This window comes from Bombina bombina, chromosome 1, assembly GCF_027579735.1.
Source record: "Bombina bombina isolate aBomBom1 chromosome 1, aBomBom1.pri, whole genome shotgun sequence".
NCBI classification, from domain to species: domain Eukaryota; kingdom Metazoa; phylum Chordata; class Amphibia; order Anura; family Bombinatoridae; genus Bombina; species Bombina bombina.
This window is the reverse complement of record NC_069499.1, coordinates 495,244,241-495,268,370: the sequence shown is the minus strand read 5'-3', so window position 1 is coordinate 495,268,370 and position 24,130 is coordinate 495,244,241. Positions and strand designations below refer to the sequence as shown.

General features: G+C 37.9%; 1 protein-coding gene across 1 annotated transcript in view; it reads right to left on the bottom strand.

Moving 5' to 3' along the window:
• Window positions 1–24,130, bottom strand: part of DNAH7 (dynein axonemal heavy chain 7) — a 784,664-nt gene that overhangs the window by 532,793 nt on the left and 227,741 nt on the right. Inside the window, exons 23-29 of the mRNA XM_053698573.1 lie at window positions 20,722–20,890; window positions 19,910–20,012; window positions 19,686–19,813; window positions 12,399–12,611; window positions 10,661–10,759; window positions 8,653–8,901; window positions 1,471–1,620 (exon numbers count right to left, since the gene is read on the bottom strand). Coding sequence (XP_053554548.1) covers window positions 1,471–1,620; window positions 8,653–8,901; window positions 10,661–10,759; window positions 12,399–12,611; window positions 19,686–19,813; window positions 19,910–20,012; window positions 20,722–20,890 — 1,111 coding nt within the window. The remainder of the gene's footprint in view (window positions 1–1,470; window positions 1,621–8,652; window positions 8,902–10,660; window positions 10,760–12,398; window positions 12,612–19,685; window positions 19,814–19,909; window positions 20,013–20,721; window positions 20,891–24,130) is intronic.

The window sequence follows — 24,130 nt, the reverse complement described above, 5'->3', positions numbered from 1 at the left end:
TCGGCTTTAGGAGAGGCTTTCCTTCGCAATGCTGAGGTTATGTTTTGCTTTGCTGTGAGCTCATGAGATTTCACTGACATCTTGTGAGATTTCATAGTAAACTTACTCAAACTGAATATAAAAATAAAATGACTGTGAAGTCCTAATTGGCTGCTTAAAGTTTCTTTACAGTTAGGTGTGAATACTTTTTTTTACATTGAGATGTATTTTCGATTCAGGTTTTTACAGCTATGCTGCATCACTTTCAAGTGCATCAATATTTGTGTACCATGTCTCTTTAAGACACAACCTGTAATTAAAGTGATGGTAAACGCAAGGTTTTCACTCAGTGCAATCTGAAAGCCACTGTAAAAAATATTACGTAAATTTTTTACATTTCCATACTTTCAATTTAAATATATATTAGTCTAGAAATAAACTATTCCCTTGCGTTCATTCACTGTCCCCGCTCCATTGTGTATTTTTTTTTATCCCTGACCACATCGCTTTTGACCAATAGCAATGCATGTCAGTTGACAGGCTTTTTCTTATGTCATCAATTTTCAGCCTTAATGCGTATGCTCAAACCTCCGATTATGTGTCACTATGCGCATGCACAAACAGCCCACATATGCACAGTAATTTAAAAGGGAGGTGCAGAATGACAACATTGTAAACACTGAATCATAGATTTTGTTACGATTCAGTGTTTACTTGGATTGATGCCAGAAGCTTTTCATATTGTGCCTTTATATTTTAAGAGCATTGTGAATGAACACATAATGCTGTTGTAATGTATAATTGCAAGTTATACTTACACATCTAAATGCTCGTTACAATCTTAGGGGTTCTGAGATCGTTATAGCTTTGCAGTCACAAGCATTGACGATGTAAACAGTGAATCTCGTGATTCACTGTTTAGATACGTGTGTGTAAAACATGGAGCATTCGCATAGTAATAGTAATACGGGAGCGTGCATCGAGAGCAAGTAGAAGTGTCAGTGATGAAGATAACATCCGCATTTGTTTGAGGAAGGGGCTAATACTCTCAAATATCATAATAATAAAATACACATAGAACAAGAGAGTACTGGCATTTTATTATTATATGCCATGCTACCTGGCGATTGTCTACTCCTATTTGTCTTTCTATCTATCTGAATCCACTCACCAACTATGACCGACTATTATCAGCTCTAATAATCAAAATGTTCAGCACATCTTTTTTTCAAAAGTATTTTTGTATTTCCAGTTACATACTTTAAAGCCTTTCTTAAAGTATATCTCCCAAAACCTCCCTACATTTAAGAAACAGAGCAAACCGATAACCACTAAAACTTTTGTTTTCTTCTCATAGTTCTAACTGGGACATGTTTACCAAAAAATATTAGTTCTTACTTCTTCTAAATAAGACTTCATTGTAAAATGACAATTAAAATACAGACTTCATTTTTACCATGTTTGAAGAAAATAAATAATTTACCAACTTACTTGTGAAGAAGCAAATGCCCTAAAACTGACAGCCAAGATTCCATCTGACCATTCATGAGAAACTGGATCAAACTGTCCATAGAGCTGACCCATGGTTATAGACTTTGGATTAAGTACTGTAATCTGTACCCTGTTCTCTACTGCAAGTCCCTGTTTTTAAAAAAAAAAAAAAATTAAAAAAGGAAAACATAATTAGAATATGAATTCAGTCCAGAAAAAATCATGAAAGTATATTAGCATCTGTAACAAAGATAACCATTGATTGAATTCTGTTAAAATCCAAAACGTAGTTCTCAGGCAAGAAAAAAATTAAATTATATCAAATGCATTTACTTATGTCTATTGAACTGAAAAAAATGCACTTTCCACTCAAATACATTTAAACATGAAAAATAATTTAACTCAATTTAAAAAAAATATATATACATTTTACTGCCAGATTACGAGTTTTGCGTTATGAGTGACACGGTAAAAACTCACCTTTAATAGCGCTGCTATTACAGGTTTTCCAAAAACCTGCGTTTGCAGGCAATATGGCAGCGTTGAGCTCCATACCGCACACAAATACCAGTGCTGCTTTGAGCTGGTTTTATGTGCTTGTGCACGATTTCCCCATAGACATCAATGGGGAGAGCAGGCTAAAAAAAACTAACACCTGCAATAATGGAGCGTAAAGCTCCATAACGCAGCCCCATTGATTCCTATGGGGAAAGGAAATGTATGTTTAAACCTAACACCCTAACATAAACCCTGAGTCTAAAAATCCCTAATCTGCCGCCCCTGACATCGCCGACACCTACATTACACTTATTAACCCCTAATCTGCCTAGTTAAAATAAATACAAAGTTACCTGTAAAATAAAACCTAACCTGTCTTACACTAAAACCTAACATTACACTAAAATTAAATAAATTAAATTAACAAAATACATTTATCTAAATTACAAAAAATAATAAACACTAAATTACACAAAATAAAAAAGAAATTATCAAATATTTAAACTAATTACACCTAATCTAATAGCCCTATCAAAATAAAAAAGCCCCCCCAAAATAAAAAAACCTAGCCTACACTAAACTGCCAATGGCCCTTAAAAGGGCCTTTTGCGGGGCATTGCCCCAAAGAAATCAGCTCTTTTACCTGTAAAAAAAAATACAAACAACCCCCGAACAGTAAAACCCACCACCCACACAACCCCCAAAAAAACTACCTAAAAAACCTAAGCTCCCCATTGCCCTGAAAAGGGCATTTGGATGGGCATTGCCCTTAAGAGGGCTTTTAGCTCTTTTACGTTGCCCAAAGTCCCTAATCTAAAAATAAAACCCACCCAATAAACCCTTAAAAAAACCTAACACTAACCCCCGAAGATCCACTTACAGTTTTTGAAGACCGGACATCCATCCTCATCCGGCCAGGAGAAGTCTGTGTGGCAAGAAGTCCTCAACAAAGCCGGGAGAAGTCTTCATCCAAGCGGCAAGAAGTTGTCCTCCAGGCGGGCAGAAGTCTTCATCCAGACGGCATCTTCTATCTTCATCCTTCCGACGCGGGGCGGCTCCATCTTCAAGACATCCGGCGCGGAGCATCCTCTTCTTTCGATAGCTCTTGAAGAATGAAGTTTCCTTTAAATGATGTCATCCAAGATGGCGTCCCTTGAATTCCGATTGGCTGACAGAGCTCTATCAGCCAATCGGAATTAAAGGGTAAAAAATCCTATTGGCTGATGCAATCAGCCAATAGGATTGAGCTTTAATCCTATTGGCTGATCCAATCAGCCAATAGGATTGAGCTCGCATTCTATTAGCTGTTCCAATCAGCCAATAGAACGCAAGCTCAATCCTATTGGCTAATTGCATCAGCCAATAGGATTTTTTACCCTTTAATTCCGATTGGCTGATAGAATTCTATCAGCCAATTGGAATTCAAGGGACGCTATCTTGGATGACATCATTTTAAGGAGACTTCATTCTTCAAGAGCCATGGAAAGAAGAGGATGCTCCGCGCCAGATGTCTTGAAGATGGAGCCGCTCCGCATCAGAAGGATGAAGATAGAAGATGCCGTCTGGATGAAAACTTCTGCCTGCCTGGAGGGCAACTTCTTGCCGCTTAGATGAAGACTTCTCCCAGCTTCGTTGAGGACTTCTTGCCGCTTGGATGAAGACTTCTCCCGGCTTAGTTGAGGATGGATGTCCGGTCTTCAAAAACTGTAAGTGGATCTTCAGGGCTTAGTGATAGGTTTTTTAAGGGTTTATTGGGTGGGTTTGATTTTTAGATTAGGGACTTTGGGCAACGTAAAAAAGAGCTAAATGCCCTTTTAAGGGCAATGCCCATCCAAATGCCCTTTTCAGGGCAATAGGGAGCTTAGGTTTTTTAGGTAGTTTTTTTTTGGTGAGGTTGGTTGTGTGGGTGGTGGGTTTTACTGTTGGGGGGTTGTTTGTAATTTTTTTAACAGGTAAAAGAGCTGATTTCGTTGGGGCAATGCCCCGCAAAAGGCCCTTTTAAGGGCCATTGGCAGTTTAGTGTAGGCTAGGGGTTTTATTATTTTGGGGGGGCTTTTTTATTTTGATAGGGCTATTAGATTAGGTGTAATTAGTTTAAATATTTGATCATTTCTTTTTTATTTTGTGTAATTAAGTGTTTATTATTTTTTGTAATTTAGATAAATGTATTTTGTTAATTTAATGTATTTAATTTTAGTGTAATGTTAGGTTTTAGTGTAAGACAGGTTAGGTTTTATTTTACAGGTAACTTTGTATTTATTTTAACTAGGTAGCTAGTAAATAGTTAATAACTATTTACTAACTAGCAGTGACGTGCAGTGATAGGAGGCAAGGGAGGCAGTGCCTACCCTGTCAAAATCATAAAAAAACGTTTTTAATAGTTAATAATAAAAAAAAAGTTTCATGGTGTTGCTTATTAAAATGTTACTGGCCACGCCCCCCCCCAGGTACCCCCCTCCCTCCACCATAGCCATGCAATTATGAATCCACATTGCGCAAATTATTATCGAGAGGCAGTGAGCCGTTCAGCTGCCCTAAAACTGATTGCGCAACATTGAGCTCCATAGTGTTACTATCTCACTATGAGCTAGCGCCACCTAGTGTTATCCTTGCCGGCCCATACCATGCTCCAATAGAGGCGGTTCTTCAAACCGCCTCTATGATGGAGCTAAAGAGACAGCCAATCAGTGGTTGGAGTGTGGACGTGAGTGTCGTGATGACGTTGGAGTAGGCTGTCGGACTAATACTGGCCGCGCTGGCGGGAACAACAGGAGGGAGCTGCTGCCGTCGCATCATCGCATGTGAGTGACAATGTGCAGGCAGAAGAGAGCAAGAGGGTGCCAGACCAATCGCAGACTAACGGACTTGCGGTGTGGACGGAGCGGAGCTGTCAGTGCCATAAGTATGCTGTTTTGCCTTTGAACAATTTTAATGCCGAGTAGCATTATGGTAATGTCTCAATAGTTTAATTAGAACATTTTAACAAGAGTAGGCTTTATTATTTTAGTAAAAACATGGGGTTTCCACACTTATATTGTGTTTATATATGCATGTATTTAATTTAATAATGTCTTAGCTAAGTTAGCTGCAAGTAAAATATAATATTTCCCTTGCAGCTAAAGCTAAGACATTATTAAATTAAATACATGCATATAAAAACACAATATAAAAGTGTGGAAACCCCATGTTTTTACTAAAATAATAAAGCCTACTCTTGTTAAAATTTTCTAATTAAACTTTATAGTTGTTGATTAGTCCTATGCCCCCTACCCTATGTTTGGGAATTGGAAAAGGCATGTTTTTACTGAAAATAATAAAGCCTACCCTTGCTTAAATTTTAAAAGTACTAAATTAAGTTCCAAGGAAGAAAAAAGCAGGTGACTGTACAGATAAAATATAATAGAGTACAAACTAGGAAAGATGGAAAGAGCACGACACAGAGGTAACTTTAAATACAGGAGACAGGATAGATAATATAGGATGATGACCTGCTTTGTAAATGCAATGAAATATTGCAATGTGTACAGTGATTACATGTATCTGGCTGAAATAAAGTGCTGATTGAATTACATATTACAAAGCAATTCATTATCCCATTACCTATCCTGTCTCCTGTGTTTAAACCCCTTGCTCTTTCCATCTTTCCTAGTTTTTCTTCTATTATATTTTAGCTGTACAGTCACCTGCTTTCTTCTTCCTTTAGTACTTGTATTAACCCTTTTTGCCCTGAGCGTCTAGATTCCTGCACTTTCTAATCTCATTGTCTGTAGGATAGGACTAATCAATATTGGCACTGGACCCCCAGAAAGATGGTTGGGTAGAAATGGATATAAAAATATGGGTCTGGAAAATTCCAATATGTTGGCAATTTTGTGGCTGAGGTGCCAAAATAAAAACTGTTTTTGCTTAAGCACCACCCTAGAACTGTTACTGGCTATTTTTTAGGTTTCAAGATTTTGATGTGCAAGGCCTGAGGACTCAGGTGAAGAAGATGAAGAGGATCTGCTCAGCCTGAGCCTAATAGAACTAGAAGTGCCAGCAGCCTGGGCGGGTGGAGGATGCCTCACGCCGGTAAGTTAACTGCTGTCATTGTCATCTATGGTGGCGGAGGTGGTCCTCTGGACACTGTCTCTGGAGTTCATTGTTGAGAAGATATGTTTAGTATCCCCTTATTTCTGTGGTAAAATTTAATTGCTCAGTGATGTCTCTCTTGCAGAGACATCACTGAGCAATTAAATGTTACCACGGAAATAAGGTTTAAGACTCTAAGAAAGGCTTTTTATATATAATGCGTGGTTATTCAACTATTTAACCCACTTATGGTACTAGTAGGACTAGGAATCATCCAGCTACATAGCCTAATAGTGAAAATTGCACTAGGCATCAGTCTTTGATTGCATTGTATTTGCACCTGCCACAATCTTTTTGTTCAACATTATATATATATATATGATTTTGCACAGGTTGGCAGGCGTGCACGCATTGCTCTGGCCTTTCTTTTCTCAGTAGCAGATGGGTTAACTTAAGCTTTATTTAGTGAGTAATATAATGCAGGAGGTGAATATATTGGAGCTGGTATTGGAGCTGAATTTGAGATATATCTATTACTTTACTACATGGTTTTATCTGCTGGTATTGGGTTAGGAATCAAATTTTTAAGCTTTATATAGCAATTCCTTGTTAGGCTAAAAGTTAGGCAAGATTTGTGGCACCTCTTAGTATGGTAAATTATTTCTCTTTTTACAACACAGTAGTGAGTACAATTGTGTATCATTCTAATTGCATAGTAACTGGCACTGTGCCACAGAATTGTGTGAATGAGTAGGTGAGCAGAGTGTGTGTGTGCGTGTAGTGTGTGTGTCAGTGAGTATGTGTGATTTATTCTCCAGGTAATCAACACTTTTCAGATAAGCTGGTGAATTAGTGCAGTGTTTCTCAACCATGGTCCTCAAGTACCCCCAACAGGCCAGGTTTTAATTATAGCTGAACCGGTACACAGGTGAAGTAATCAGCTGATCAGTAACACCATGGTTACTAACTTGCTCTTACCCATCAGCTGATTATTTCACCTGTGCACTGGTTCAGCTATAATTAAAACCTACTCTGTTGGGGGCCCTTGCGACCCGCGTTATATGTCATATCATATCTAGCGCCTCACAAGCCTCTGACCTCACCGCACGTCACTGCTAACTAGTCTACCTAGTTAAAATAAATACAAACTTACCTGTGAAATAAAAATAAAACATAAGCTAGATACAATATAACTATTAGTTATATTGTAGCTATCTTAGGTTTTATTTTACAGGTAAGTATTTATTTACTTTTAAATAGGAATAATTTAGGTATTAATTGTAATTTTTATTTGGGATTATTTTAATTATGTTAAAGTTAGTAGGTGTTAGGGTTAGGGTTACGTTAGGGTTAGGTTTAGGTTTATGGGTTAATAACTTTAGTATAGTGGCGGCGACATTGGGGGCAGCAGATTAGGGGTTAATAAGTGTAGTTAGGTGGCGGTGATTTTGGGGGCAGCAGATTAGGGGTTAATAACAGTAATGTAGGTTGCGGCGATGTTAGGGACAGCAGATTAGGGGTTAATAAGTGTATGTAGGTGGCGACAACATTGGGGGCAGCAGATTAGGGGTTAATAATATTTAACTAGTGTTTACGATGCGGGAGTGCGGCGGTTTAGGGGTTAATATGTTTATTACAGTGGCGGCGATGTCCAGAGCGGCAGATTAGGGGTTAATAATTTTATTATAGTGTTTGCGATGCGGGAGGGCCTCGGTTTAGGGGTTAATAGGTAGTTTATGGGTGTTAATGTACTTTGTAACACTTTAGTTATTAGTTTTATGGTACAGCTTTGTAAAGTAAAACCCATAACTACTGACTTTCAGTTTATGGTACAGATCTTGTAATTATAGGCTGTACCACTCACCGGACAGGCAAACTCGAATACCGGCGCTGTGGAAGTCCCATTGAAAAAGGACTTTTTAAAAAGTGCGGTAGTTACGTTGCGTGACTGCCAAAAAAGTGTGCGGTACAGCTGTACCTACAAGTAATAGCAGCGGTAGTGAAAAAGCAGCGTTATGAGACTTTTTCACTCATAACACAAAACTCGTAATTTAGCCGTGTTTTTAATAGAAATATTTTATTTTACATTCCAATGTTCTTCACTTAGAAGCAAAAGTTATTTGTATTTCTAAATAGATATTTTTATATATATTTATATAGATATATAGGTATAGATATATATATTTTTTAAAAGTCATCAGATATATATATAGAAATATATATTTATAAATAAAAAGAACATTTTCTTCTATGTAAAGAACACTGGAAAGTAAACTATTCATAACTACCTTTGGGTTTAGTGCAGTTGGTCTTATCACGCAAATAATAAGTGTTAGTTGTTTTTTTTAACAGCACGCTCCATTGAAGTCTATGGGGAGAAGTTAACACGGTTGTAATATCCAAAGTCCTGAAGTTAGCGTACATAGTGTTTTGCTCGCCCACTAACTTTTTACTTTTAACTTGTAATAGGCGGTGCTAACCCGCCCGCGTTAAAAGTTAACCGTGAGCGAAGTTAGTGCATGAGCATAAAAATCCACTAGCCTGACACTTGTAATCTGGCCCATAATTTGTTAATCCACGATTAATTTGTATGTGTGTACAATATTTATATACCTTTTCACATATGTCATTCAAAGCAGCTGCCAAAACCCGATATGCTGATGTTTTACCGCCAAAAGGTTCTCCAACTATCATAAAACCATGGCGCACAATCATCATTTCATAGATCTGCAAAATCTTCTCTGAAAAGAAACTGGTCATCTGCAAATTCATGAGTTTACAATTTTCTTGAATTGCATCCAGGTAAATTTTGTAATCTGGTTTTGGCAATTTAACTCCAGGAAACAGATCTGAAGTGATACCCTAATGTAAGAAAAATAATGACAAGACATCATTTCTACGTGTCATATTGTTTAAAACAATCCTATGTAATCCATCTTAATTAGTAAATAAAACAACACATAATACAAAAAATGCAAAAATACATATAACAAAAAATAAATTCCAAAATTAAAACCTAAAAATTAGGCAAAATAAAGAAAAAATATTGTGCACTAATTATAGTACAGTAAATGTATAATTTGTAAACAGTGCAATAGCAGTGCATATGTCTTGTTTATTCCCAAAAGCGCTGTAAAAACTTTTAGTGAGACAATATTTAAAGGGACATTGGACACTAAATATATTTTATAAGCATAGTATTGAGAGTATTCTCTGTCTCCCTCTAGTCATGGGTGCCACCAGGTTAAATTCTATATTTCACTACATGTGCAGCAACTCTCCTTCAGATACCTGTAGCGTAACCGAGGTTCCATAATGGCAGCACCCATAATTAGAGAGAGATGCATGAAATCTAGTTATAGTTTAATGTCCCTATATAATAGTTGGGTTCTAACTACTTATATCCCTGACCTTTCCTGGTTTAGGTCCAAGAATTTTTTTTAAGTTAAGTTTTTAAGTTAGCAGGTGTTACTCAGATATGGGATCACTCGCCAGTTTGAAAGAAAGAAGAGCACAATGATGCCCATTTATTAAGCTCTGTGCAGACAAGATCCTCATCAAGAGAACCTCTCCCCACACATTCAGGATCCACTGCCCTGCTCGTGTGCAACCAATTGTGCGTGAGCAGGGCTTGTCAGTCATCCTGGAGGAATAAGCCTGGCTGTCTGACATACACAACCTCTAAGTTTGCGGACATGTTAAGAAGCATTGGTTATACAAAACAGCCCCAAAGCTACTTAATCAGCTTCCTAAATGGGGGGGCCAATCTCTGCTTCACCAGATAATTATTAAGCTAAAGTTTATGAGCAACCTATCAACTAAAACCATTAGCTACTTAAGTCCAGTGGTACAAAATCTGATTGACTGTACAAGACCTATGCACGTCTATGATTACTAAGCTATGCTTAAAAATTATGTTATGTGATAACTTTTTTCATCCACACAGTTCCCTTAACATGAGCAGGTGAGCAACTGTCACATATTACTGCCAGCACTAGGAAAAGGCCAGTATGTTGGATGTACATGGCTTACCTGCGTATAAAAGAGGGAGCCAAGTACACAAGAAAAGTTACTGCACAATGGGTTATAACTTTTAAAGAACTTTTGCAAGCAAAAGTGTAACTCTTATGTTGTGAATTTTAAATCTGACTTTTACATCCCTTTAATTAATTTGAAGACAATTTAGGATTATGAAACAATCATTAAAGGGACATGAAACCCAATTTTTTTCCTTCAAGATTCAGATAGAGCATGCAACAAAAAAGGACTTTCCAATTTACTTCTATTATCAAATTTGCTTAGTTCTCTTGGTATGCTTAGTTGAAAAGCATAGCTAGGTAGGTTCAGGAGGTGGGAGCTAGCTGTTGATTTGTGAGTGCACATATATGACTTTTGTAATTAGCTTACCAATGTGTTCAGCTAACTCCCAGTAGTGCATTGTTGTTCCTTCAATAAAGGATACCAAGAGAATGAAGCAAATTGATCATAGAAGTAAACTGGAAAGTTGTTTCAAAATGTATGCCCTATCTGATTACATTTTTGGGTTTCATGTCCCTTTAATATTAATGTTTACTGATTTGTATCCCTTCACTACTTTAGTAAATTAAATACAGAAACATACCTCAAAAAGTGGTAAATCGTGGGACAAGAATTTAGGTAGGTTTACGTCAATAATAGATCTGAGCAGCAAAATTTCTTCATCTTCATTTGGATATTTGAGCTAGAAGAGAGGAGGGAAAAAAAGTTAACCAGCCGCGTATTATGCATAGAAACACAGAAATTAAACCATCATTCTTTTATATTACTGTTCTCAAGGCATGCATATTGAGATTATTTTTATGAAAACATACCGTAGATGGATAATTATTCCTTTCACAAAAGATAACGCAGAAAGGAGCTTAAGCTTTTACACTTACTGTATTACAGAGACACAGCATTAACCAAAGATTTATTAGAACTTTATGAAAGCATAACACTGAGTTCACCTTTAGCAGGATTTAACAATGTTGGCTAATCCATGTCACAATTCATCTAAAATAACACAATCAGCAGGATTTCAATTCTCAGCTCTAGCCTTTTTGGTTATGCTGTAAATTACTCTATTTTTCACACAGCGGTCTATACCTAAATGAAATTAAACCTCAATTTTTAAACCCTTGTTAAACTGAAATTCACTGTAAGTTTTGTATATACCTGACATGAAGATATTTGTTATACCTGAAAGAAACAAATAGCTCTTTAATGCTTCAGCACCCTTAATATCCCATATGGGGACCTGAAGTTAAAGATGACATGTCCGGCAGCATTGTGGTACGTTACTTTACAAACACATTACGATGATGACTTAACCAATTTTATTCTCTCGCTTTGAAACATTAATTAATTTAATACAATCACCTAGCATCACACTTCGTAATATTCATTTACTTATAGATACCCCTAAAGATAATTGTTACATTGTATATTCTGAAGTTTATTTTAAGGAGAGTTTTTTTCACCTTTTCAAATGATAAGATAGCTAAGTGCTCTTGAAACTGAAGGGTCACTTAGAAGAATATTTTTCTTTACACTGTAGTGATGGTGATAATACCATATTTGTAATAAATTGCCTCTGATGGACTTACATTCAGGTTGCCTACAGTAATGGTGATGATGGTGTCATAATCTAATAGCTAGCATCTGATGGACTTACCTTCCGGTTGTCTGTGTTGATGGTGATGATAGTGTCATAATCTAATAGCTAGCATCTGATGGACTTACCTTCCGGTTGTCTGTGTTGATGGTGATGATAGTGTCATATTCTAATAGCTAGCATCTGATGGACTTACCTTTAGGTTACCTGCGTTGAATATGGTGATATGTTATTTTCATAGCTAGCATCTGATGGACTTACCTGTGTGAATGTAGTGATATGTCAATCTAATAGATAGAATCTAATGGACTTACCTTCAGGTTGCCTACAGTGATTGTGAGGATTGTGCCATAATCTAATAGCTTGCATCTGATGCATTTACTTTTCGGGTTGCCTGAGTTGAATATGGTGATATGTCATAATCTAATAGCTAGCATCTGATGGACTTACGTTCAGTTTGCCTGTGCAGATGGCGATGATAATATCATAATCTAATAGCTAGCATCTGATGGACTTACCTTCAGGTTGCCTGTGATGATGGTGGTGATAATATCATAATCTAATAGCTAGTATCTGATGGACTTACCTTCAGTTTGCCTGAATTGAATATGGTGATATGTAATTCTAATAGCTAGTATCTGTTGGACTTACCTTCAGGTTTGCCTGTGTTGAAGGTGGTGATAGTATCATATTCTAATAGCTAATAGCTAGAATCTAATGGCCTTACCTTCAGGTTGCCTGCCGCAGTCAGCACTGATTTCACTGCTCTCATTCCATAGTCATAATGATGTTGGGAGGATAACTGTTCTGAACAAAGTCGATATGTTGCTACAATCTTAACAGACAAAGGTCGAGCTTTAACAAACCCACAGGAATATAATACTATTTCGGCTATCATGGCATAGTCCGGCACCATCATAGCTACTGTTCTAAAAAGAGCCTGGAGATAAAAATTAAGAAAACAAAATATTTTAAAAATGATATTAAAAAAAAGATTACTACATTTAACAGATTAACTAGTGCATATTAAACTGTTACTATACAAAGTATAATTAAATTTTAAAACAAAATGTATGCTTACCTGATAAATTTATTTCTCTTGTGGTGTATACAGTCCACGGATCATCCATTACTTGTGGGATATTCTCCTTCCCAACAGGAAGCTGCAAGAGGATCACCCACAGCAGAGCTGTCTATATAGCTCCTCCCCTAACTGCCACCTCCAGTCATTCGACCGAAGACAAGCAAGAGAAAGGAGAAACTATAGGGTGCAGTGGTGACTGTAGTTTAAAAATAAAAACACCTGCCTTAAAATGACAGGGCGGGCCATGGACTGGATACACCACAAGAGAAATAAATTTATCAGGTAAGCATAAATTTTGTTTTCTCTTGTAAGGTGTATCCAGTCCACGGAGCATCCATTACTTGTGGGATACCAATACCAAAGCTATAGGACACGGATGAAGGGAGGGACAAGGCAGGCGCTTAAACGGAAGGCACCACTGCCTGTAAGACCTTTCTCCCAAAAATAGCCTCCGAAGAAGCAAAAGTATCAAATTTGTAGAATTTAGAAAAAGTATGAAGCGAAGACCAAGTCGCCGCCTTACAAATCTGTTCAACAGAAGCCTCATTCTTAAAAGCCGAAGTGGAAGCTACCGCTCTAGTAGAATGAGCTGTAATTCTTTCAGGAGGCTGCTGGCCAGCAGTCTCATAAGCTAAGCGGATTATACTTCTTAGCCAAAAAGAAAGAGAAGTTGCCGAAGCCTTTTGGCCTCTCCTCTGTCCAGAGTAGACAACAAACAATGCAGATGTTTGACGAAAATCTTTAGTAGCTTGTAAATAAAACTTTAAAGCGCGAACCACGTCAAGATTGTGTAATAGACGTTCCTTCTTTGAAGAAGGATTAGGACACAGTGACGGAACAACAATCTCCTGATTGATATTTTTATTAGATACCACCTTAGGCAGAAAACCAGGTTTGGTACGTAACACTACCTTATCTGCATGGAAAATGAGATAAGGGGAATCACATTGTAAAGATGATAACTCCGAAACTCTTCGAGCCGAGGAGATAGCTACTAAAAACAGAACTTTCCAAGATAAGAGCTTAATATCTATGGAATGCAAATGTTCAAACGGAACCCCTTGAAGAACTTTAAGAACTAAATTTAAACTCCATGGCGGAGCAACAGGTTTAAACACAGGCTTGATTCTAACCAGAGCCTGACAAAACGCCTGAACATCTGGAACCTCAGCCAGACGTTTGTGTAAAAGAATAGACAGAGCAGAAATCTGTCCCTTTAAGGAACTAGCTGACAAACCCTTCTCCAATCCTTCTTGGAGAAAGGATAATATCCTAGGAATCCTGACTTTACTCCATGAGTAACCCTTGGATTCACACCAATGAAGATATTTACACCATATCTTATGATAGATTTTCCTGGTGACAGGCTTTCGCGCCTGTATTAAGGTATCAATGACCGACTCGGAGAAACCACGCTTTGATAAAATCAAGCGTTCAATCTCCAAGCAGTCAGACGCAGAGAAATTAGATTTGGATGGTTGAAAGGACCCTGAAGTAAAAGGTCCTGTCTCAGCGGCAGAGTCCATGGTGGAAAGGATGACATGTCCACCAGATCTGCATACCAAGTCCTGCGTGGCCACGCAGGTGCTATCAAAATCACTGATGCTCTCTCCTGCTTGATCTTGGCAATCAGACGAGGGAGCAGAGGAAACGGTGGAAACACATAAGCCAGGTTGAAGGACCAAGGCGCTGCTAGAGCATCTATCAGTGCTGCCTTGGGATCCCTGGACCTGGATCCATAACAAGGAAGCTTGGCGTTCTGACGAGACGCCATGAGATCCAGTTCTGGTTTGCCCCAAAGTTGAATCAACTGTGCAAATACCTCCGGATGGAGCTCCTACTCCCCCGGATGAAAAGTCTGTCGACTTAGAAAATCCGCCTCCTAGTTCTCTACTCCTGGGATATGGATAGCTGATAGATGGCAAGAGTGAATCTCTGCCCATAGAATTATCTTTGGAACCTTCAACATTGCTAGGGAACTCCTTGTTCCCCCTTGATGGTTGATGTAAGCTACAGTCGTGATGTTGTCCGACTGAAATCTGATGAACCTGACCGCAGCAAGCTGAGGCCAAGCCTGAAGAGCATTGAATATCGCTCTTAGTTCCAGAATGTTTATCGGAAGGAGTTCCTCCTCCTGAGTCCACGATCCCTGAGACTTCAGGGAGTTCCAGACTGTACCCCAGCCCAGAAGGCTGGCATCTGTTGTTACTATTGTCCAATCTGGCCTGCGGAAGGTCATACCTTTGGACAGATGGACCCGAGATAGCCACCAGAGAAGAGAATCCCTGGTCTCTTGATCCAGATTTAGTAGGGTGGACAAATCTGTGTAATCCCCATTCCACTGACTGAGCATGCAGAGTTGCAGCAGTCTGAGATGTAGGCGGGCAAACGGCACTATGTCCATTGCCGCTACCATTAAGCCAATTACTTCCATACACTGAGCCACTGAAGGGCGAGAAGTAGAATAAAGAACACGGCAGGAATTTAGAAGTTTTGACAACCTGGCCTCTGTCAGGTAAATCTTCATTTCTACAGAATCTATCAGAGTTCCCAGGAAGGAAACTCTTGTGAGAGGGGATAGAGAACTCTTTTCTTCGTTCACTTTCCCCCCATGAGACCTCAGGAATGCCAGAACAATGTCCGTATGGGACTTGGCAATTTGAAAATTCGACGCCTGTATCAGAATGTCATCTAGGTAAGGGGCTACTGCTATACCCCGCGGCCTTAGGACCGCCAGAAGTGACCCCAGAACCTTCATAAAGATTCTTGGTGCCATAGCTAACCCAAAGGGAAGAGCCACAAACTGGTAATGCCTGTCTAGGAAGGTGAACCTGAGAAACCGATGATGATCTCTGTGTATCGGAATGTGAAGATAAGCATCCTTTAAGTCCAGGGTAGTCATATATTGACCCTCCTGGATCATAGGTAGGATGGTTTGAATAGTCTCCATCTTGAAGGATGGGAGCCTGAGAAATTTGTTTAGGATCTTGAGATCTAAGATTGGTCTGAAGGTTCCCTCTTTCTTGGGAACCACAAAGAGATTTGAATAGAAGCCTTGCCCCTGTTCCTCCTTTGGAACTGGGTGAATCACTCCCATAACTAGGAGGTCTTGAACACAATGTAAGAATGCCTCTCTCTTTATCTGGTTTGCAGATAATTGTGAGAGGTGAAATCTTCCTTTTGGGGAAGAAGCTTTGAAGTCCAGAAGATATCCCTGGGACACAATTTCCAACGCCCAGGGATCCTGGACATCTCTTGCCCAATCCTGGGCGAAGAGAGAAAGTCTGCCCCCTACTAGATCCGTTACCGGATCGGGGGCTGATCTTTCATGCTGTCTTAGAGGCAGCAGCAGGCTTCTTGGCCTGCTTTCCTTTGTTCCAAGCCTGGTTAGGTCTCCAGACCGGCTTGGACTGGGCAAAATTTCCCTCTTGTTTTGTATTAGAGGAAGTTGATGCCGCACCAGTCTTGAAGTTTCGAAAGGCACGAAAATTAGTTTGTTTGGTCCTTAATTTGTTGGACCTATCCTGAGGAAGGGCATGACCTTTTCCTCCAGTAATATCAGAAATGATCTCCTTCTGTCCAGGCCCGAATAGGGTCTGCCCCTTGAAGGGAATGTTGAGAAGCTTAGACTTTGAAGTAACGTCAGCTGACCAGGATTTAAGCCATAGCGCCCTACGCGCCTGTATAGCAAAACCTGAGTTCTTAGCCGTTAGTTTGGTTAAATGAACAATGGCGTCAGAAACAAATGAATTGGCTAGCTTAAGAGCTTTAAGCTTGTCAAGTATATCATCAAATGGGGTTCCTACCTGTAGAGCCTCTTCCAGAGACTGAAACCAGAAGGCCGCAGCAGCAGTGACAGGGGCAATGCATGCAAGAGGCTGGACAGTAAAACCCTGTTGAATAAACATTTTCTTAAGGTAACCCTCTAACTTTTTATCCATTGGATCTAGGAAAGCACAACTGTCCTCGACGGGGATAGTTGTATGCTTAGCTAGGGTAGAGACTGCTCCCTCCACCTTAGGGACCGTTTGCCATAAGTCCCGTGTAGCGGCATCTATGGAAAACATCTTCTTAAAAACAGGAGGGGGAGAGAACGGTACACCTGGTCTATCCCATTCATTAGTAATAATTTCTGAAAACCTCTTAGGTATTGGAAAAACATCAGTGTAAACAGGCACTGCATAGTATTTATCCAATCTACACAATTTCTCTGGCACTATAATGGTGTCACAGTTATCCAGAGTAGCTAAAACCTCCCTGAGCAACACGTGGAGGTGTTCAAGCTTACATTTAAATGTAGACATATCAGAATCAGGTGAAGCATCTTCCCTGAGTCAGAAAAATCACCCACAGATAGAAGCTCTCCTTCCTCAGCTTCTGCATATTGTGAGGGGATATCAGACATAGCTACTAAAGCGTCAGAGTGCTCTGTATTTCTCCTAGCCCCAGAGCTGTCTCGCTTTCCTTGTAACCCTGGTAGTTTGGACAATACCGCTGTAAAGGTATGATCCATAACTTCCGCCATGTCTTGTAAGGTAAACGCTATGGGCGCGCTAGATGTACTTGGCGCCTCTTGAGCGGGCGTCCCTTGAGCGGGAGTCAAAGGTTCTGACACGTGGGGAGAGTTAGTCGGCATAACTTCCCACTTGTCAGTTTCCTCTGGTGATAAATCTTTTAAAGCCAGAATATGACCTTTATAACTTATAGTAAGATCAGTGCATTTGGTACACATTCTAAGAGGGGGTTCCACAATGGCTTCCAAACATAATGAACAAGGAGTTTCCTCTATGTCAGACATGTTTAACAGACTAGTAATGAGACCAGCAAGCTTTGAAAACACTTTAATTAATGTGAAAAAGCAGAATATAAAAAACGGTACTGTGCCTTTAAGAGAAAAAAACAAACACAAAAACTGCAAAACAGTGAAAAAAGCAGTTAACTCTATGAAATTTTAACAGTGTATGTACTACGGTAAAATAGCATTGCACCCACTTGCAAATGGATGATTAACCCCTCAGGCTCAAAAACGAAGCCAAAAAATGGTAAAACCGTTATAACAGTCACAGGCAAACTGCCACAGCTCTACTGTGGCTCCTACCTTCCCATAAAATGACTTTTGTAGGCACAAAAACCCTTTACAGAGGTCCAATATGTCAGGGGACTCCTTCAGGGAAGCTGGATGTCTCAGAGTTTAAAAGTTACTGCGCAATTAGAGCGCGAAAATAGGCCCCTCCCACCATGCACTGAAAGTCAGAGGGCCTAAAAAACTACTCCTAGGAGTCAAATAACAGCCATGTGGAAAAACTAGGCCCCAAAGAAACATTTATCACCCTTAGTAAAAAACGTTCCTTATAACTCATGTAAACGTTTCACATACTAAGCCATAAGAGCAATTAACATGAAAATTACCCTTTACTGCAAGCATGATTCCAGTCGTTATTAAATCACTGCAATCAGGCTTAACTCAAATATATCAGGCACTGTCAGCATTTTCTAGACTTCTTATTATCTCTCTAGAAAAAAATACACTGAACATACCTCAAGGCAGTTGATTCTGCAGGCCGTTCTCCCAGCTGAAGTTTTCCCATACTCTTCAGTTATGTGTGAGAACAGCAGTGGATCTTAGTTACAACCTGCTAAGATCATCAAAAACCTCAGGCAAAACACTTCTTCTAATTTCTGCCTGAGGTAAAAACAGTACAACTCCGGTACCATTTAAAAATAACAAACTTTTGATTGAAGATAAACTACACTAAGTCACCACATCTCTCTAGCTACTTCCCTTGTCGAGAGCTGCAAGAGAATGACTGGGGGTGGCAGTTAGGGGAGGAGCTATATAGACAGCTCTGCTGTGGGTGATCCTCTTGCAGCTTCCTGTTGGGAAGGAGAATATCCCACAAGTAATGGATGATCCGTGGACTGGATACACCTTACAAGAGAAATACAATTTATTTTGAAATATATAAGTATTACTTTACACTTGTGTTACAACTAGATTTTCCATTAAAAATATACTGTAGTAACTTCTGTTTAATATAAAAAATGGCATAACAAAATATACTACAGGTTTTTTTATATTTTATTCCTGCTGTGAATAAACATTTTTTGTTGTAAGGCTTGTATATGTGTGTCCCACTCCACCATACAGAGCTATCAGACAGTAAGCATTATCTGCAAGTACTGAACTGATACTCTTGTGTTAGGCTCAATTTAACTTTAAAATCTCCACCTCACATTTTCAAGAAAAAGAAAATATTTTCAGCATGTTTAAATGTTTCACTTTCCTAGGTACAATAGAAAATTGTTGAGTACAAGTTCTCTTTTACTTAAATTCTTAACACAATAATAATAGTAATAATAACCTTAGATTACCTAAACACATTACTTTGTCTGATTATCTCTGCTGCTACCACTTAATATGATGCTTAGACTGGCCTGACCTTTTTAATGTTTTTGTCATTGGATACCCTTGTTAAAATATGCTACAGAAACAGGGTTAAAACTGCATCGTAATAAGGAGACTTGAACATGGTTTAAATGATTGAACTTTGAAATAAATTGGAAATTTCACAAGTTGTTTATATTACACTATTAACAAGTATTTGCATATTAGCATCATATAATGCTTGCCTTATTGGCCCTGAGATTAGTTTAATAGAAAAAAACTGTATTCCATTTGTGATTATATAGAATGTGGGCTGAAGAAAAACAATTACTACAGTTGAATGGAGCAGAACAAAACTCCAGATACTGACTTTTTAAATAATTGTATATTATGTGTGTGTGTTACATTGCTGATAACCATCAGTAGACATAAGATACATTCAGAGATCACCATTATATTTCTAGTGTACAAACATCTATTATATAAGAGTTATTGTCACATTCTTATAGATTTCCAGAACAAGTGATAATCAGACTGGAAAATACCTTAAGATTGTCTGGTAGCTCGGAACGTCCAGCATATCCAGGATTCATTGTAATAAAGACTGCACATGTGGGGTCCAGTTTTAGTTCTGTACCCTCAAACATTAACAGATTAGATCCTGTGCTGATACCTTTAATTAAAAACACACAAAAAGCAAATATTTTCAAAAAATATACTATTAGTATTTAACAGAGAAAAAAGATGCAATATGAGAAAAGTAGTGTACCTCTTTGGATGGTGAGAATTTGCTGAGCAACCACAGAGAGCACCTCTAAGTCAATTCTGTTAAACTCATCAAAACAGGCCCAAGCTCCACATGAAAGTAAGCCCTAAAACAAATCAATATTAATAGAACATACAACAATGTACAACTATGCAGAGATCTTGGGGCCCCATGACAATCTGCTGCTAGAATAGTTAACAATCTCAATCCCAGATGAATACAGTGACATTGTGAAAGTATCTTATTCATTGTGAATCCATTCACTGTGATGTATTCACATAATGCACATGCAGTTCTGCAACTGCTTGATATAAAGTGTGGTTTAGAAGAGGGAGAGGGGTAGTGGGAAGGTATAGAGACAGATAAAGAGCCTGGGGTTTACAGAGAGAAAGTGGGAGGAGTAGGGGCCCAATTTTTCAAAAACTCTTCAGCATGGGGAGAAATCATCAACTTATTTTACTGAGCACGATATTGTAATTTAAGTGTCTCTCCTTCACATAAAGAATATCAGCAAACTCCCCTTAATGAAATGCACAATTACAAAGGTAAAAATTGTTTCTAAATCAATCCCTGATGGGTCTCATATAATAAAGAATCTCACTAGAAACCTTTAAATCAGGCAGTAAGAGAGAAGAGAGAAAACAGAAAAATCTGTAGGAAGGAAAGAATGGAACGTGAGATGAGTTTATAAGTGACACATGCAAATCTATTGATTTACTAAAACAAGGGTACGTCTTACATTTAGCAATAAAAGGTGTGCATGACGAAACTCAGAATATTTAAATTACTAGTGTAATAAAACTTGCACAGTGTACCTTAAAGAATTTTCCTAAAGCCAGGTAATCCAATCCATCAGAACAATTGAAAACAACACACTGCTTAGCCACTGCCTTAGCCAAGTCTTTAGTAGTTTCAGTTTTTCCAGTTCCAGCTGGACCTTCAGGAGCCCCTCCCAGATGAAGGTTAAGAGCTCCAAATAAAGTTCTGTAAACAAATAAAATCACAATTGTATATCATTTATTTTTCATATGAGGATTAAGTACAAGTAATTATATAAGTTAGGTTTCATCCTATGCAAAGAAAATAAAACGTATACAGTTAATAAAACAGTTGTTGCAGTAAGGTACTCAAAATGATTGGTCTTCAATACCAAATAAGCCAAAATGTTATGTGGGCTCCATCGAAGTCCATGGGGAATATGTTAACAAGGTCACAATATTCAAAGTTGCTCACGTTAGATTAGCGCTCGTGGGAAAACTTTTAATTCTCAACTTGTTATATGCGTACAACCCGATGCGTGCAGAAAGCTTACTTCTAGTGAAGTTAACACGTGAGCAGGAGCGGAAAGTACAGCTCCACTCGTAATCTAGCCCTAAATGTGAACATCAAGTTTGGTTTACAAAACAACAAATCCTTATTCTTGATAGAGACGACATAAACTTTCCTTATACTAAATAAAAAGGCTTATATATTTCATTAATGCACATTTTGTAAAACTGAGTATTCAAGCTTATTTAAAATAGAAGAATGAGAGAGCGCTGAAAAAAAGGAAAAATACCTCACCTCAAGAAAACAGGTTGATATCAAAACTCCCCAGAGAAAAGATGAAAGGTTAATATCTAAGTAGGTAATCTTCCTGCGCTAAAGATCAGGAAACCTGAATCTGAAGCTGAAACTTTTCAGGTGGGTAAAGTTAATTAATAATTAGAACCATGAAATTGATATATAAAATCTATCTAATAATTTACTGTCTTTAAATTTATATATATATATAATAAATTTATATAAAAATCTGTTAAAAAAATTCCTTTATTTAATATAATAGTTGTTTAAAAACATCTAAATCTCTTAAAATCGTTTGCTATATAATTATACACACAATTCCGTTTTTTAAAAATAAAAATAAAAAACTATAAGACAAAAAGCATAAATGGTTAGTACACACAGTGAATTAGTAAGAAATGGTTAAAGGCACAATTAAGCATATCCTAAAAATACGGTTAAGCACTTCAAAGAGAACTTAAAAAACTAATGAAATGAAAACATTATTGTCCATCTCACATCGGATAAACAAATTGGATTCACACTAGCAGCAACAGAGAGGATGCAAGTAGCAAACTGATAGCGTATTGCACACAGCGAGGAGACAACTATTGTTCTTTAAGAATAAAAGCCACAAGCAAGCTGTTTGCAGTAAAGCATAAAAAGCAAGAGCTAGAGCAGAAAAAATGATTAGTCCTTGAAAATGTTCTTTCTGTGCACAGATGAAGTTTTGTAGAAAATAACAGAAGCAATGTGAATATCGCCTCTTTTTAGATTTCGTTCAAAAGTACCTTATGCTGTCACATACAGCTGGATGCCTTCTTGGAGTTTGTTTTAGATGTTCCGATCCTGACTTCTTCACACAGGGAATAGTAAATGGACCTTCTGGCTTTTCGGCTTAAAGGTAAAACCAGGTTACCTTAAGCTGGTTGATGATAGCTGAAGCGCCTTGTGGATTACAGCTGAAGCGCCTTATCTGGCGTTTAAAACAGGGTATATTCCATCCGGGCTTTTCCTTACTGGGTAAACACAACTGATAGTCTGACGTCACAGACTACGGTGGCCTAGATGGGCCAAAAAAAATCAACGCGTTTCGGTAGTAGACCTTTTCTCAACTACCGAAACGCGTTGTTTTTTGGCCCATCTAGGCCACCGTAGTCTGTGACGTCAGACTATCAGTTGTGTTTACCCAGTAAGGAAGAGCCCGGACGGAATATACCCTGTTTTAAACGCCAGATAAGGCGCTTCAGCTGTAATCCACAAGGCGCTTCAGCTATCATCAACCAGCTTAAGGTAACCTGGTTTTACCTTTAAGCCGAAAAGCAGAAGGTCCATTTACTATTCCCTGTGTGAAGAAGTCAGGATCGGAACATCTAAAACAAACTCCGAGAAGGCATCCAGCTGTATGTGACAGCATAAGGTACTTTTGAACGAAATCTAAAAAGAGACGATATTCACATTGCTTCCGTTATTTTCTACAAAACTTCATCTGTGCACAGAAAGAACATTTTCAAGGACTAATCATTTTTTCTGCTCTAGCTCTTGCTTTTTATGCTTTACTGCAAACAGCTTGCTTGTGGCTTTTATTCTTAAAGAACAATAGTTGTCTCCTCGCTGTGTGCAATACGCTATCAGTTTGCTACTTGCATCCTCTCTGTTGCTGCTAGTGTGAATCCAATTTGTTTATCCGATGTGAGATGGACAATAATGTTTTCATTTCATTAGTTTTTTAAGTTCTCTTTGAAGTGCTTAACCGTATTTTTAGGATATGCTTAATTGTGCCTTTAACCATTTCTTACTAATTCACTGTGTGTACTAACCATTTATGCTTTTTGTCTTATAGTTTTTATTTTTATTTTAAAAAACGGAGATTGTGTGTATAATTATATAGCAAACGATTTTAAGAGATTTAGATGTTTTTAAACAACTATTATATTAAATAAAGGAATTTTTTTAAACAGATTTTTATATAAATTTATTATATATATATATAAATTTAAAGACAGTAAATTATTAGATAGATTTTATATATCAATTTCATGGTTCTAATTATTAATTAACTTTACCCACCTGAAAAGTTTCAGCTTTAGATTCAGGTTTCCTGATCTTTAGCGCAGGAAGATTACCTACTTAGATTCAAGCTTATTTACCCAAAGTTTAGTAAACCCTAGGCAACAATAATCATCTGTGTTGCTTCACACTGTGTTTAAAGCACAGGAATGACACCTAGGGTAATGAAGTTTATACACAAAGCTACTCTAAAACTTCTAAAAAAAAAAACATATCTAAATTACAGTTATAAAGATTAGTCTTTATTTACAAAAAAAAGTGAATTCATTTTCTACAATGCAACTCCCTTCCCAAGCTTTCTTGGTTCTTAGGGTCAGATGACTACAAAGTCATAGGGAACCATGCTTACTGAATAAGCAAAACTCAAGAATATAATTTAAAAGTGTGGCATAGATTGCAATGTTTTTACTCTCCAATCCATATTACAAGTTTATGTTTAGTTTCCGTGAAATTTGCAGTAATTTACACTTCCCATATTTACCATGGGTAATGTTGAGCATAAATGCAAAAGTAAATGCAATCGCTGGAACACAATTGCACGATTAACAATCTAACTTTTTACGCGACCTAAAAGATTGTGTAATGAGTTTGACCGGAGGAAACAGTTGCACT